The 13,354-nt window shown below is 34.8% G+C and overlaps 3 protein-coding genes across 11 annotated transcripts in view; 2 read left to right on the top strand and 1 right to left on the bottom strand.

The window, feature by feature from the left end:
• The window catches only part of LOC122041407 (general transcription factor IIE subunit 1-like), a 16,939-nt gene extending 12,104 nt beyond the window's left edge, over positions 1-4,835 (top strand). For 4 of the 6 annotated variants that reach the window (XM_042601072.1, XM_042601074.1, XM_042601070.1 and 1 more), the window contains 4 exons: positions 857-1,057; positions 1,869-2,084; positions 2,173-2,377; positions 4,462-4,835. In XM_042601072.1, coding sequence (XP_042457006.1) covers positions 857-1,057; positions 1,869-2,084; positions 2,173-2,377; positions 4,462-4,562 — 723 coding nt within the window. In that variant the 3' untranslated portion in view covers positions 4,563-4,835. The remainder of the gene's footprint in view (positions 1-856; positions 1,058-1,868; positions 2,085-2,172; positions 2,378-4,461) is intronic. The other 2 variants (XM_042601073.1, XM_042601071.1) reach the window with 1 other exon arrangement.
• A 244-nt stretch (positions 4,836-5,079) lies between these two features.
• LOC122041408 (LOB domain-containing protein 25-like) lies at positions 5,080-6,257 on the bottom strand. Of its 3 annotated transcripts, none has more exons than XM_042601076.1 (2): positions 5,969-6,257; positions 5,080-5,546 (listed from the first exon to the last, which is right to left on the bottom strand). In XM_042601076.1, the coding sequence occupies exons 1-2, from the start codon at positions 6,248-6,250 to the stop codon at positions 5,208-5,210; spliced, it is 621 nt and encodes a 206-aa protein (XP_042457010.1). In that variant the 5' UTR covers positions 6,251-6,257; the 3' UTR covers positions 5,080-5,207. The 3 variants fall into 3 exon arrangements, with proteins under 3 accessions (XP_042457010.1, XP_042457011.1, XP_042457012.1); XM_042601077.1 differs by having other exon boundaries at positions 5,080-5,531; XM_042601078.1 differs by having other exon boundaries at positions 5,080-5,525.
• Positions 6,258-7,267: 1,010 nt separating this feature from the next.
• LOC122041405 lies at positions 7,268-9,643 on the top strand. 2 transcript variants are annotated; one of them, XM_042601068.1, is made up of 2 exons: positions 7,268-7,480; positions 7,701-9,643. In XM_042601068.1, the coding sequence occupies exon 2, from the start codon at positions 7,865-7,867 to the stop codon at positions 9,254-9,256; it is 1,392 nt and encodes a 463-aa protein (XP_042457002.1). In that variant the 5' UTR covers positions 7,268-7,480; positions 7,701-7,864; the 3' UTR covers positions 9,257-9,643. The 2 variants fall into 2 exon arrangements, with proteins under 2 accessions (XP_042457002.1, XP_042457001.1); XM_042601067.1 differs by having other exon boundaries at positions 7,271-7,480; positions 7,694-9,643.
• The last annotated feature ends 3,711 nt before the right edge of the window (positions 9,644-13,354 follow it).

Genomic DNA, 13,354 nt, shown 5'->3' with positions numbered 1-13,354 from the left:
TAAGATCATTTGATAAGCAATTATTTGTTAACTTATTCTGGTATGGCACTAAAAGAAGACATATCACTACTTTAACATGTACTGTTTACTTTCATTACAAGTATTTTTGTAACATTGTCTGATTGCTAGTCATTTTACTTATCACACAAATTCTGTCTCTCTCCCGATTTCTCATTTGAATGCATGAAAGATTTATGATGCTATTTTATCTCTTTGTTCAATCATCTCAAACTGTTCTCTTTGCACTTTGTGTTTTACTGACAAGAGAGCAATAAGGCAATCTTCTGCATACTAGTGTTCATTAGTTCATTGGATCACACCTCACAATGAAGCACACTCTTCAATTGTTCCTGTAGTTCAAAGGGTTAGGCTTTTGATAACTCTATAGAAAGGAGTTCATGAGCATGCATATTACTAGATATAGTTTTCATTTTACAAATGAAAAAATTAATCCTACTTAGCGTCAACTTAAAAGGCAATTTCCTTTTGAAGAAATAATGGCTATGGAAGAATGTCTTTGTCACATAATCTCTACCTTTTTTCTAAAGCCATTGCATGAACATTGTCTCACTGACTTAGATCTTGCATGAGGTGTTGCTTTGTGTTTGAGATTGTGGGGAATTCTTCTAATCAATTCAATTTTCATGAGAATTGGGCAATTTGCCTAATTGGATCAAAAGAAGTGTGAGCCAAAACTTCTATGTTGGATCCGTTTGCAGATCTCTTAACTTTGTAATTCCATTGCCTAGTCAAAACTACATCTATCGCACAGTAAATTCTGAATCCTACTGTTGATGGCTATGTTGAAATCTGGAATCTTGTATTCTCTTATTTATTGAAACTGATTCAAATGCAGGAGCAGCTTAAACCATTGGCTGTTCAGATTGCAAGAGTGAAGGACTTGCCTGTTCCTGAATTCGGAAGTCTGCAAGCATGGGAAGCTAGGGCAAATGCAGCTGCTCGTGCAAATGGTGATGCAAATGCACTGGATCCAACCAAATCCTCTCAAGGGCAAGGATATAGTGGAACACCAATGCCGTTTCTTGGGGAGACAAAAGTAACAATACTTCTTATTCCTTTTTCCATAATTTATCAGTTTACTTTAATTTTTTTACTTCATGTATGCCATGTGAAGGTTTTAACAGATTTATTATCCGAGTGTTGAGTACACTTATTCTTGTAAGTTTATTATTGAAGTTTGAAATAGAAAACTATAATTTGAATTTTTCTTGATAGCACTTGTATGTAGAATGTAGATTTGCCGAGGACTATAGTTCTTCAATTGAAAAGTTGAAATGAAATTGTGTATTATCCATATGCTCATTAGTAAATAGAAATTTGGAGACGAGAAGTTTGTCTGTCCTCTCCGATGTCAACATAGTGAAACTGCTATGAGCACATTTGCAAGTATACTTAATTCATATTTAGTCGGTGATGAAGTCATCTCAAAAGCTATGATGGGAAGAGAAATATGATGCAAAGAACATGTGTGTACCAATTTATAAAGGAGTAAGCTAGAAGCACCTTACTGTTGATGGTTTCATCTAGTGTGTTGTGAAATAGCAGTTGTTATTTCAATTATTTTTATTATTTTTAAACTAGATCCTGATGCATTTAATCAAATTGGTAGAATTTGATGATTGATACTCTATATAGGCTTAGAGTAGCTACAAAGAGCCTACTTGGCATATCTTGAGATGCAGCACTAGTGAACTCTAGATAATTTAGCATATTTTAGCTGATTATAGCTGTTGTCTTTCCCATTATGTGCATTTACAGTGAATAGTTGTTTGTATAAATTTTCAGTAAAACCTTTGTCGGACTTCTAACAAATATGTTTCTCCATGTTCTGTTAAATTTAATTGCAGGTTGAAGTTGCTTTATCTGGTGTAGAAGTAAAGGGTGAAGATGATGAGTCTGACAAAAAGACTTCGTTAATGAAGGTTATACCTCCATGGATGATTAAAGAAGGAATGAGTCTAACAAAAGAACAAAGAGGAGATACAGTTAATGTAGATAAAAGTTCTGAACTTGGCGATGACAAAAAATCAAAAGATACAAAAGAAGATGAAAAGAGTATACAGGCTAGTATTGAAATTGCAATCATTTGGTCTTTGTCTGATTGCCATCTATATACAATCTGTTTTGTTACAATATATATGTTTCTTTTAGGATGAGTATCTAAAGGCATATTATGAAGCTATATTAAAAAGGCAGAAAGAACAGGAAGAAGCTTTAAGAATGCAACAAGAGATCGATAGAGCTCGGATGCCTGACTATGATGGTGTTTCTGAAACAGAACGCCAAGTAGGGAAGAAAGCTAAACGAGGAGTTTATGAGGAGGATAATGTGGAGTGGGAAGATGCTCCACCTGCTGGTTTGTTCATTCTCATTCAGTTTTTTTATTTACACATTATGAGTGGCAATTTACTATTAAAAGAAAAAAGAGAATGTACATTGAGAATAATGCCCCACCTACAAGTTTATTTCTCTCTTCTAAAAAATAACTATATTTGCATGGGCATGCGGACACACACTATACATGCAATTGAGTGCTGTAGTAACAGACAAACAGCGCATGTTCAACATACATGCACACATGCTCATGCACACACTGCAATTTTTGTTATTAGTAGCAGAACGTGTTTGTGTATGAGATCACGTAAATGCATTTCTTTCTTTTCTTCCATACCAAAGTTTAGTAGCCATTTTGATATTTTAAAACTTATTAAAGGTTTAACATGTTAGGTGATTGCCTGCTTAATATACCTTCACTAAAAATGTGTATAAGATTATACCTTTCTCTCCTTTTTTAGACTGTTGCCTTGTTTGCAATTCTGATCCTTATTTTTTTTTTTAACCATTTCCCTTTTGTTTCTACTGCAAGTTTCAATTCAACTTTCTTTTAAGGGAGCTCACATAGGTTGGACCATGCTAACTTAGTTGTGGTTGGTTCCATCCCTACTATCTTTTCCCAGTCTGCCAGTTTACATGCAAAAAACAAGAAAAATGTGGTTTCATAATCAGTGGGTTAATGTTTCGTAAAAACATCTTTAAAATGTATTTAAAACATACTATAACATACCTTTTACTGGTATAGATTTTTCCAGTAATATCTAATTAATAAGAGCTCCTAAAAAAGGGCAGCCCCAAGCTCTCGCCATGCGGGGTTCGGAGAAGGATCTATTGTACGCAGTCTTACCCTACTTTTTGCAAGAGACTATTTCCAGGATTCGAATCCGTGATCTTTAGGTCACAAAGCAACAACTTTATCTTTAGATCACAGAGCTCCTACTAGTATCAAAATATAAGTTTATTTAATATATGAATCTATGATAAAATATAATTTTTATCGTTACTAGTTATATTATTGTATGTAAGCACGGTACTCCAAATGCAATTATGAATTTTGAATAGTTATTTTAATTCGTCACTAAATGTTCACAAATATCATACAATTAATAACCTATTATTACCATCAATTAATTTGTTGAGATTTATTATATGGTATTTATATAATTTATTCATATTAATTTTAATTTTAAAAATTAATAAGTAATATATAAAATTATTAATAACTAATTTCAGATTATATACATATAATATTATAACCTGAGTGTGGGTTATTGTCGACCGCTCCAATTACTTTGATGTTATCTGATATTAATAGATATTATTACTAAAAGTGAAATAATTATATGGATTAAAGGTAGAGCAGAGCTAGTGATAATGGAGTGCCAATGACATTGACTTCTATTGATTGTGCTTCTTTGCTGATGATGCCAAATAGGAATAAAAAATACATCTGTTCTTTTGATCCCCATGCCATCTCCACTTGCACACTTTGCTGGAGTTAATCTCACTCAATAAGGGCCAAGAGGAAGGCTCACATCACTTGATACAGGCTGTATAGTTTGTGGTTATTATGTGGCAGGAGCTGAACATGTAATCTCCCCATACCGACGTAATTTCTATTTTGGTCCATGAGTTGGATGGTAAATTCCATACGTGTTGATGAAAACCAAACAAGACTTTCAATCCATGCTAATGTGATACAACAATTTGTTCTGGTTAGCTTGCTAATATTTTGTCCTTAGTCCTTACTGATTCCTACATTTTTTTGGGTCTCTAAAAGAGTATTAGTCATCTTCGTATGTCAATCTTGATTAGGCATCTTCACTGTTTGCTATCATGTTAATTAATGATCTTCATATATAGCTTAACAGTTCGCAGTAAAATCTCAAATTTCCTTTCTTGTGTGGATTTGTTGTGGGCACTAACCATTCTAAATTTTTGATGCATTTTCCGAGTGTCGGTCACACAAAGATTATCATCTTGACTGATATTACTTTTCCTATTGTATCTGGTTCACTTCGTCCACTGATTGTTACTAATCATAGTAAATTACTTGTAACTTATGTCAAGTGCAATAACCATACTGAAGTTCCAATTAAATACCAGTTGTTTCAGGTTCAGATGAAAAGTATATACTCGCCGACTTGAACATGGAGGCCACTGCATCGGGTGACGAAGACGACGACATCGACTGGGAGGAAGGCTGAGCCTGAGTCACTTATCTCAAAATGAAGGAAACTAGGCCTTGGTTTGTCATAACATCTTCCAAGTAATTCTGTAATTATGTGTCTTTTTGTTGCATTCCTTCTGAAAAAGTCCCAACAAGTTGGATGGTAGAACATCAAGATTGTGCTGAATTGTGTTGACGTTTGTGGAGTTGTCTAATTGTAAATGTAATGTAATGTAGTATTAGTAGGTTCATTGTCAAGCTACTTTGACTTTTGGTCTAATTGGATAAAGACTTGAAGAGGACACGACAAGTAGACTGAAGTAAGGTTGACTAGTTGCTGTAGTTTTTTTTTATGTGAATTATCATCAGTTGACTTATTTTGATCAACTGCACAGTTTGTGGCTTTATGACCAGACTTGATTATGAAAAATGATGGTTAGGGAATTATTACATTTACTTTTTGGTAAGGGAGAGGGAAATTTTGTTTACTTGAGCAGATGGACAGGAGGAAATTAAGAAGGGTTTTCTGAGGGAAGGGAGAGATGACATTGACATCAACATATTATCTAACCAGTGAGCTGCTACACACACACACACAAAACAAAAGAAAAGGAAAAAAACTAGTACAGAGAAGTAAAAACATCATTAACATATGTTTCTATGTCTGTGTCCTGGAGATTAATTACTTCCTCATCATTCTTAAAGCTAATGCTTGCAGGTCACTCATGCCAACCTCTTGTTGCAGTGATGATACTGAAGAAGAATCCAACTCCATGCTCTGCTCATCGAAGCAGTTGATAATGTTGGAGCTCTGCGACGAAGACATGGAATGCTCTTGTCCTTTCGCAAACAATGGCTTGCGAGCGGTTGGAAGAGCAGAGCTAGCAAAGCTCTGATGGCCTTGTTGCAATCTAGTGTGAGTATCAATCCCCCATAACTGCGTACCATTACTAAACATGACTTTGTCCTGAGCTACTAATTGTGCCTTTGCCTGCATCACCTGCAGCTGCAGACTTGCCACCTTGCATCAATAGATTTCACAAGAAAAGGATTAATACTTGATAGTCTATTGGTAAGAACATACATTGATAGTTGGGTGTCAAGTTCTTATTAAACCAGACATAAATAACTCTAATGGACAAACACCTTATGATCAGTTTTCGATATTTTTGGTGAATTTTTTCTATGAAACTTTGAATATGTACAATAACACTAATGGAAGGGGTTAAACCTTATCGCTCTCGTATATGCATACTCTCACATTTGATATGGTGTGGAGATACTCTGTTTACTAGTAAACGAGCTAGGTTTAGAAAATTTTTCACCAAAGGTTGTGGATTTAGATCCATAGAATATGAGTGATTGCGATCAAATCTTGTGTAGAGCCTCCATGTAAAACTTATGCATGTGTATGTTCTTTGGTTAATTCTATTGTGAGTTAACCTGTCTTTGTAGGGCAACAATGTGGCCGACGCAACCGTATATGGGATCGTGGACCCTTGCCTCCGCCTCGTATGTGATTGTTGCCATTTCCTCTTCCCGTACCTCCGGCGGCACTTGGTGAAGGAGCATCTTCGATACTTTGCTAGCCCCAAACACACGATGGATGGCTGCAAATTGTGTTGCCCCTTCCTCCGTGCTAAAGTAGGGAGCGAAAATGCAGCATTCCTGCTCGCACTTTCTCCGTAGGAACTTGCACGCACCGCACGGTGAGCTCATGGCCATGTTTCATGCGCATATGTTATAACTGATGGTCTATTAATTCTTGGGAGGAAGAGAGGATGACGAAGCTGGCCTTGGATTGCCACCACATGGATTTATATAAGGATATTGAGAGGAAGGGGGTGGTGTAGGGTTGATGGGGGACATATACTAATGCTGCAATTGATGGTAGGAATAGTTTTTTCGAAAGTAGGGGAGGTGCACCTGATCATGATGATGATGATGCACACATAATTGGTAGATAAAGACTTTGAAAACGTTATAAAATTCTACTTAATGCTCGTGCTCACGATGAATTGAAAGCGATAGACACATCGGAACTCTCTCTTCAATTAGAATAACTTAGATATGCATTCTTCATAATTCATCGAATTGATTAAAATTGTTGGTCATATCATTTTATTAAATCCCTCACTAATGGCAATTTTGGTCAAATCTACTATAATAATATTGAATCAATTTTGACTAAATCAAAACATTTTAAATTTATATTAAAGTAAATTTTTGATCAATATTAAGGTATTAAAAAATAGGATGAATGAGCTTAGATATATACGAAAAGGGGCAAAATTGAAGAGTGCAATCATCTTCTAGAACTACGAGGAGCAAAATAGAAAAGTCCAATCACTTTCTAGAAGCCTTTCCGACAGTTTGCAGATCTTTCCGGTAACGGCTCCCGAGTAGTAATTGCCCCTGCCAGATCTCGCCACGTGTACATTGAATCCTTTCATCATTGGCTTCCGCCAAAGCATCCGAGGTTTAGCTTTTCCGTGGATGCACGAATTTTCCAAAATGCCCCTCCCCCTGATATCTGGCGTACGCGATCGGCTGAATCGTTCATATTTTTACGAGAATACCCTCAATCGAATCCATCAAATTTGATCGAACGGCCACGGACGAGGGTGTTTCAGGGAGTAAAAGTAATTGCCAGCGATCTCGCGGTGGTTCTTCCGGCATTGCGTTCGAAGACGAAGGGTGATTTCGTCATGTCAACGGTCCTGGTTTCGGGTATTAATCTAATCGGCTTTTCGATCCGTTCTAGGGTTTCGCCGTGTGCATGGAAAAGCTGCGATTTCGGTCTCTGTGGCATCGGTGTCCGGGGAGATTCCGTCGGATTCGGCCAATTTGAGCTCGCTTCTACTGTCCATTGCTGAAACAAGTGTGCCGGAGCTCGTATCCTCACCGAATCTTGTTGTTGTTCCCGATCGTATGACTGACATCTGCCGATCTAAGGTACTTTTCATTTCTTTTCCCGCATTGTTCTTATCCAGGTCTTGATTTGATTCTCGTAGTGTTCTTTGTCTCGACTGTCTGTGAGATACTTTTAGTAGGACTGGACATTTGGGCATTTGAGTGTTCTGGCTTTTTCAAAGCGAAAGTTTCTGAATAGAGCTGCTCCTAATATTTGGTTCGTAATTCTTCTTACTTTTTTTTTTTTTGTGAAAGGGTTCAGAAAAGTTCCTCCTTTGCTGGTGCACTGTCCAGAATTCGTGTTTTTTCGGCTGATTCTTCTCTCCCTTTTCTGTTGTCCGCTATAGAAAGTTGGGAGTTTGGCATCACAAACTTATGTGAATTTTGATCCCTACTTCATTGATTTGGGATTAGCGTTTTGTAAAGATGAACCTGGAAAGTGACAACTTTGCTAGGTGTGACAGACACCCAACTGAGCTATTCACTGCGTTCTGTTCTTCTTGCTTGGTCGAGAGGTTGTCAAATGTTGGAACTGCTGAAAGAAGCAAGGAGGCGCCTTGTAGCACAGACAGTGAAATTGCTGAGATCCCTGATATAGTTCCTAATGTTAATAAGAAGACTAACGAAATCAGGGCTAGAAAGACTCTCAGGTACCTGTTTCAACTGGATAATGGTTTGGATGTTAGTAATAAAGGGAAGGAAGCAGATGAACTTGCGCCATCAACCTCGAATGCATGTGAAAGTAGTTCTGATGGTGTCTCCAAGGATGCAAACATCAAAGTCAACTCTTATGAAGAAACTAAAATGGTGGAGACCGACGCCAATTCTTCTGAGGAGAGTTCTATGAGCACTTGTATTGCAAAAGAGATCAATCTGTCTCAAGACAAGAAGAGGAATGACAGAGGTCTAACTCTTTGGTTCAATTCAATTTTGACAAACAAAGGGATTTCATGGAAAACAAGGAGATCCTCAAAGAAGCATGAAATGCATGATGATACGTTGAGTAATGGATCTGATGATAAACAGTTGGAAGGGACTCCTGGCTTGCGACATTCTTGTGATGGGAGAGTATGCTATCATTCAAGCAAGAACTCCTGGGACCCCCCTAGACATTCATGGGATGGTTCAATGGTGAGCAGAGCACTGGCCTGCTCATGTTCATGCCTTGAAGAGCAAGAAGATGATTTAAGAAGATTTAAGAAAGATATGCATGGTGAATTGACGGGAAAATCCAGCCAAACTACTAATACTGCTGGCAGTTGCATAGCTACTACCAAGTTATCCATGGCCGATGAGAAACCTAATTCTACTGATGGCAACATAGAAGGCCTTATCATCGAAAGGCTTTATGAAGAATCTCAACTGGGGGAATCTGTCTCTAGAATTAGAGGGAAAAAGTCACGCAGATTGAGTAAGGTTTGGGATTGGAGTATAACTTATTCTTTCAGAGACTTGGTAAAAAAGCGTGATCATATTCTGGATAGGTGTGCATCAGAGACTTGTCAAGGACGAAAGAGCAACATTACCAAAAGCATGCAAAGCAGTCGTGTATCGCAAATCAGTGGTAATCATCATAGTTCTGTTAGAGTGGATCAGAGTGTACATCGAAATGCTAATGTTGCTAATGCTGATCCAAAGATGAAAAATGAATTCAGGATTGGTCGAAGCCGAAGTGTTCATTACCCTTCGCCTGGGAACCTTGACTATGGACTTCTACGCTTCCATCTGACTCCACTAAGAAGCAGTAGAAGATGTACGAGTAGGATTAGAAGCAAAAACACACATTATTTTGGGAGAGGTATCCTTGGGTTGAACTAAGTGTCAACTTAAAGTATCTCGAGTCATGGCTGTAGATTAATTGATGATAGCAGGTCCAAGCTTCAGGCCTGAAGACTGTTGCCATATTTCCTTTCTCTGGATCATCACGTGCTTTGGATAAGTTCCTGAGTTGCTTATTAAATTCTTTGCAATATTGGTAATGATGAGAAAGAGGAAATACGAGCTGCACAACTCACTTTCAACTTCGTTGGGGAAGTGCCATCTCTCTTTTTTTCTCCATTAGATTTATTTAGTCGACTAGCATTGGATGTGTAGAATGTCAAATAATACAAAACTATAGTAGTATTGTTAGTAAAGCATGTATTACTGTTAGACCTTGATATTCTGTACTTCGAGATAAGTCGTATGAAGGTTTATTGTTTACTATGACCTACTCTTATGACCTGTATCTTTAATTAGTATACAACAGCAGCGAAGTCTATCCATCTCTACTTTTTATGTTCTTGACTTTCCTTTTCCATGCAAAGCTTTCCAATATGATGTTGATTATTGGGGCTTAGGAGAACCTAAGTTTGATTCAATAGCATTATCAAGCACTATTAGTCTGGATTATTTAGGGTGTATTTACATGGATCGTGCCCTCTACGAAAAGCTATATCGCATGACAAATACTGTTAAGATCTATGCTTCTATAGTTACAGATTGAATTTCTTTCCACTGATTGCCAAGGCTTAGTATTGGAAGTTGGGACCTCTAGCAAATGGTTGCAAGGTAAGTTAAAGCTTCATGAGCATTAAGAATAAGTTGGATACTGATTTATTCTTGTATATTCTAAAATGTCAAACAACAATGAATTTATTGGATCAACATCGACAATTTTGGCTGCTAAAAAGTTTGATTTCATTCATGGCTTACATTTTCTTGCAAATTGTACAAGGCAAAGTTCATATTTTCTTTTGAATTATAGAATTCATTTGTAGTTCAATTTATTTTCTTATATATTTTTTTTGCCTTCTACTGAAGATATACCTAATTATTTTCATATTAGGTTGAGTATATGCAAAATAAATCTTTATTAATGCGTTTATTTCTTTCATTAAAAATTGTTTAAAAAAACATTTTTTATGGTTAGCACAATGAGAATTTTTGGTGAACAAATAATATTAAATATTTTGAAATTAAGCATAAATAATAAATTTTGATAAAATATCAATTAAATGCTAAATTATATTAGAAATATTAAATAAATGAGAGGTGAGGAGGCTGCGGTCATTTGTAAGAAAAAAGGGACCTTTCCTGAGAAAAACGGAATATAAGGACTTTTAAGATAATTCCCAAAAAATAAAATGAATCAACTTTCTACGAACCCAGTAGATAATTTTATAAAATTATCAAATTACATAGGTTAGTTAGAAAATGATACAATCGTGTATGCTATATCGATTTTACCCTTAATTACTGTTACTAATCGAATCAATTTTTTTTTATCAGTTGAACCATTTTTTTTATCAATCGATTTCAATTGATTTCGATTAAAATCGATTGATCAGTCGATTTCGAGACCTATAAATTTCTGAATTATATGAAATCAGTTCCTATATGTTCATCCTCCTAATTAAATTTATGCCCTTAAACATCAATGTGTCTATATATCGAAAGCAATAATTTTTTGAACATGAAAATAAGTTTAAAAACTAATTTATATTAAAAAAAATCATTGCTCTCAATATATTGGGTCAAATTGATATTTGAGAGATAGACGAACACATAAAAATTGATTTAATGTCAATCAGAGATTGTTTGTCCATCAAACGATTTTTCCTAAAATAGATTTTTTTAAAAATCAATTTGACTGAAAAAAACTTATGGTCGAATTGATTTCGAAAAATCCATCATAAAAAGTAATATTTAAAAAAATTGATTCGTGTTCAAACAAACACTGCGCTCAATATATTGTATTAAATTGATTTTGAAGGCATTTATATAATAAGGAGAATTAGATGAATACACAGAGACTTAGTTTCATATTATTCCGAGGTTTCTAGGTCCATCAGCCGATTTCATATTTTAGTCGAAAAAGGTTGATGAACCTAGAGACATCGGAATGACATGAAATCAATTATTATGAGTTCTCCTGATTATAAAAATACCCTCAAACATCAATTTGACCTAATATATTTAGAGCAATAATTTTTTGAACTTGAAAAATGTGCTTGAAAAACTAATTCATGTTCAAATAATCATTGCTCTCAATATATCGGGTCAAATTGATAATTGAAGGCATGAATATAATTAAGAGAACTAGATGAACATATAAAATTGATTTCATGTCATTCGTAGGTCTCTAGATCCATCAACTCATCCATCAGCCGAGTTTGGCCGAAATCGACTGATAGATGGATTTTTCAAATCGATTCGACTGGAAAAAAAATCAGTCGAATCGATTTTCGATGGATTTTTCATACAGTTTAGAAATTGATTTGACTGAATATTTTCCAGTCGAATCGATTTTCGAAAAATTCATCCATCAATCGATTTCGGACAATTGGTTAATGGACCTAGTGACATCGAAATGATATGAAATTAATTTCTTTGTGTTCGTCTAGTTCTCCTGATTGTAAAAATATCCTCAAACATCAATTTGATCCGATATATTGAGAGCAATGATTTTTTATTATGAATATGTTCGAAAAACTAATTCATGTTAAAAAAAATCACTACTCTCAATATATTATGTTAAATTGTTGTTTGAGGGAATGAATATAAGTATAAGAACTAGAAGAACTTATAGGATATGGTTTCACTTCATTCCGAGCTCTCTATGTCCAATAATTGATTTTTGGTTCATTCGATCAAAATTTGTTGATGGACCTAGAAAACTCAAAAAACTAATTCATATTCAAAAAATTATTGTTCTCAATATATTGGGTCAAATTGATATTTAAATGCATGAATATTATCAAGAGAACTAGATGAACATAATGAACCTGGTTTACTTCATTTTGAGTTCTCTAGGTATATCAACCGATTCTAACCGAATGAAACTAAAATCAATTATGGACATAGAGAGTTCAGAATGAAGTGAAACCATATCTTATAAGTTCTTCTAATTTTTATGATTATATCCATGTTCTCAAATATCAATTTAACATAATATATTAAGAGTATTGATTTTTTAAATACAAATTAGTTTTTTGAATATATTCGTGATTAAAAAATCATTGCTCTCAATATATCGGGTTAAATTGATATTTAAGGACATTTTTACAATTAGGAGAACTAGACGAACACAAAAGAATTGGTTTCATGTCATTTCGAAGTCTCTAGATCAATCAGTCGATTTTGTCTGAAATCGACTGATGGTTGGATTTTTCAAAAATTGATTCAACTAGAAAATATTTAGTCAAATCGATTTCCAAACTGTTTGAAGAATCCATTGGAAATCGATTCGACTGATTTTTTTTTCAGTAGAATTGATTTTCGAAAAATCAATCCATCAGCCAATTTTAGCCAAAATCGGCTGATGAACGGGCTGATGGATCTAAAGATCTTGGAATGATATAAAATCAATTTTTATGTGTTCATTTAGTTCTCTTGATTATATTCATGTTCTCAAATATCAATTTGACCCTATATATTGAGAGCAATGATTTTTTGAACATGAATTAGTTTTTTGAACATATTTTGATTTAAAAAATTATTGTTCTCAATATATCGGGTTCAATTGATATTGAAGGTATTTTTATCATTAAGAGAACTAGACGAACACATAAGAATTGATTTCATATTATTTCGAGATCTCTAGGTCCATAAGCTGTTTTCGGCCAAAATTACCTGAAACCGGCTGATGGACCTAGAGACCTCGGAATAATACGAAATTAGGTTTCTATATGTTTTGTCTAGTTCTCATGATTATATAAATGTCCTCAAACATTAATTTAACATAATATATTAAGCACAGTGTTCGTTTAAACACGAATCAATTTTTTAAAATATTTCTATTTATGATGGATTTTTTGAAATCGATTCAACTAAGTTTTTTTAGTTGAATCAATTTAAAAAAAAATCTATTTGAAAAAATCATTTGATGGACAAACGATCTTTGATTGACATGAAATTAGTTTTTATGTGTTCGTC

This window comes from Zingiber officinale, chromosome 2A, assembly GCF_018446385.1.
Source record: "Zingiber officinale cultivar Zhangliang chromosome 2A, Zo_v1.1, whole genome shotgun sequence".
In the NCBI taxonomy this organism is placed as follows: Eukaryota; Viridiplantae; Streptophyta; class Magnoliopsida; order Zingiberales; family Zingiberaceae; genus Zingiber; species Zingiber officinale.
The sequence above is the reverse complement of the archived record's forward strand: the minus strand, read 5'-3'. Positions and strand labels throughout refer to the sequence as shown.

Bases quoted from the DNA above. Each gene is read 5' to 3' on its own strand.
- LOC122041408 (XM_042601076.1), bottom strand. From the start codon at position 6,250: ATGGCCATGAGCTCACCGTGCGGTGCGTGCAAGTTCCTACGGAGAAAG. The intron at 5,547-5,968 runs GTTAACTCACAA...TATTGATGCAAG, and splicing joins TTGTTGCCCTACAAAGACAG to GTGGCAAGTCTGCAGCTGCA.
- LOC122041405 (XM_042601068.1), top strand. From the start codon at position 7,865: ATGAACCTGGAAAGTGACAACTTTGCTAGGTGTGACAGACACCCAACT.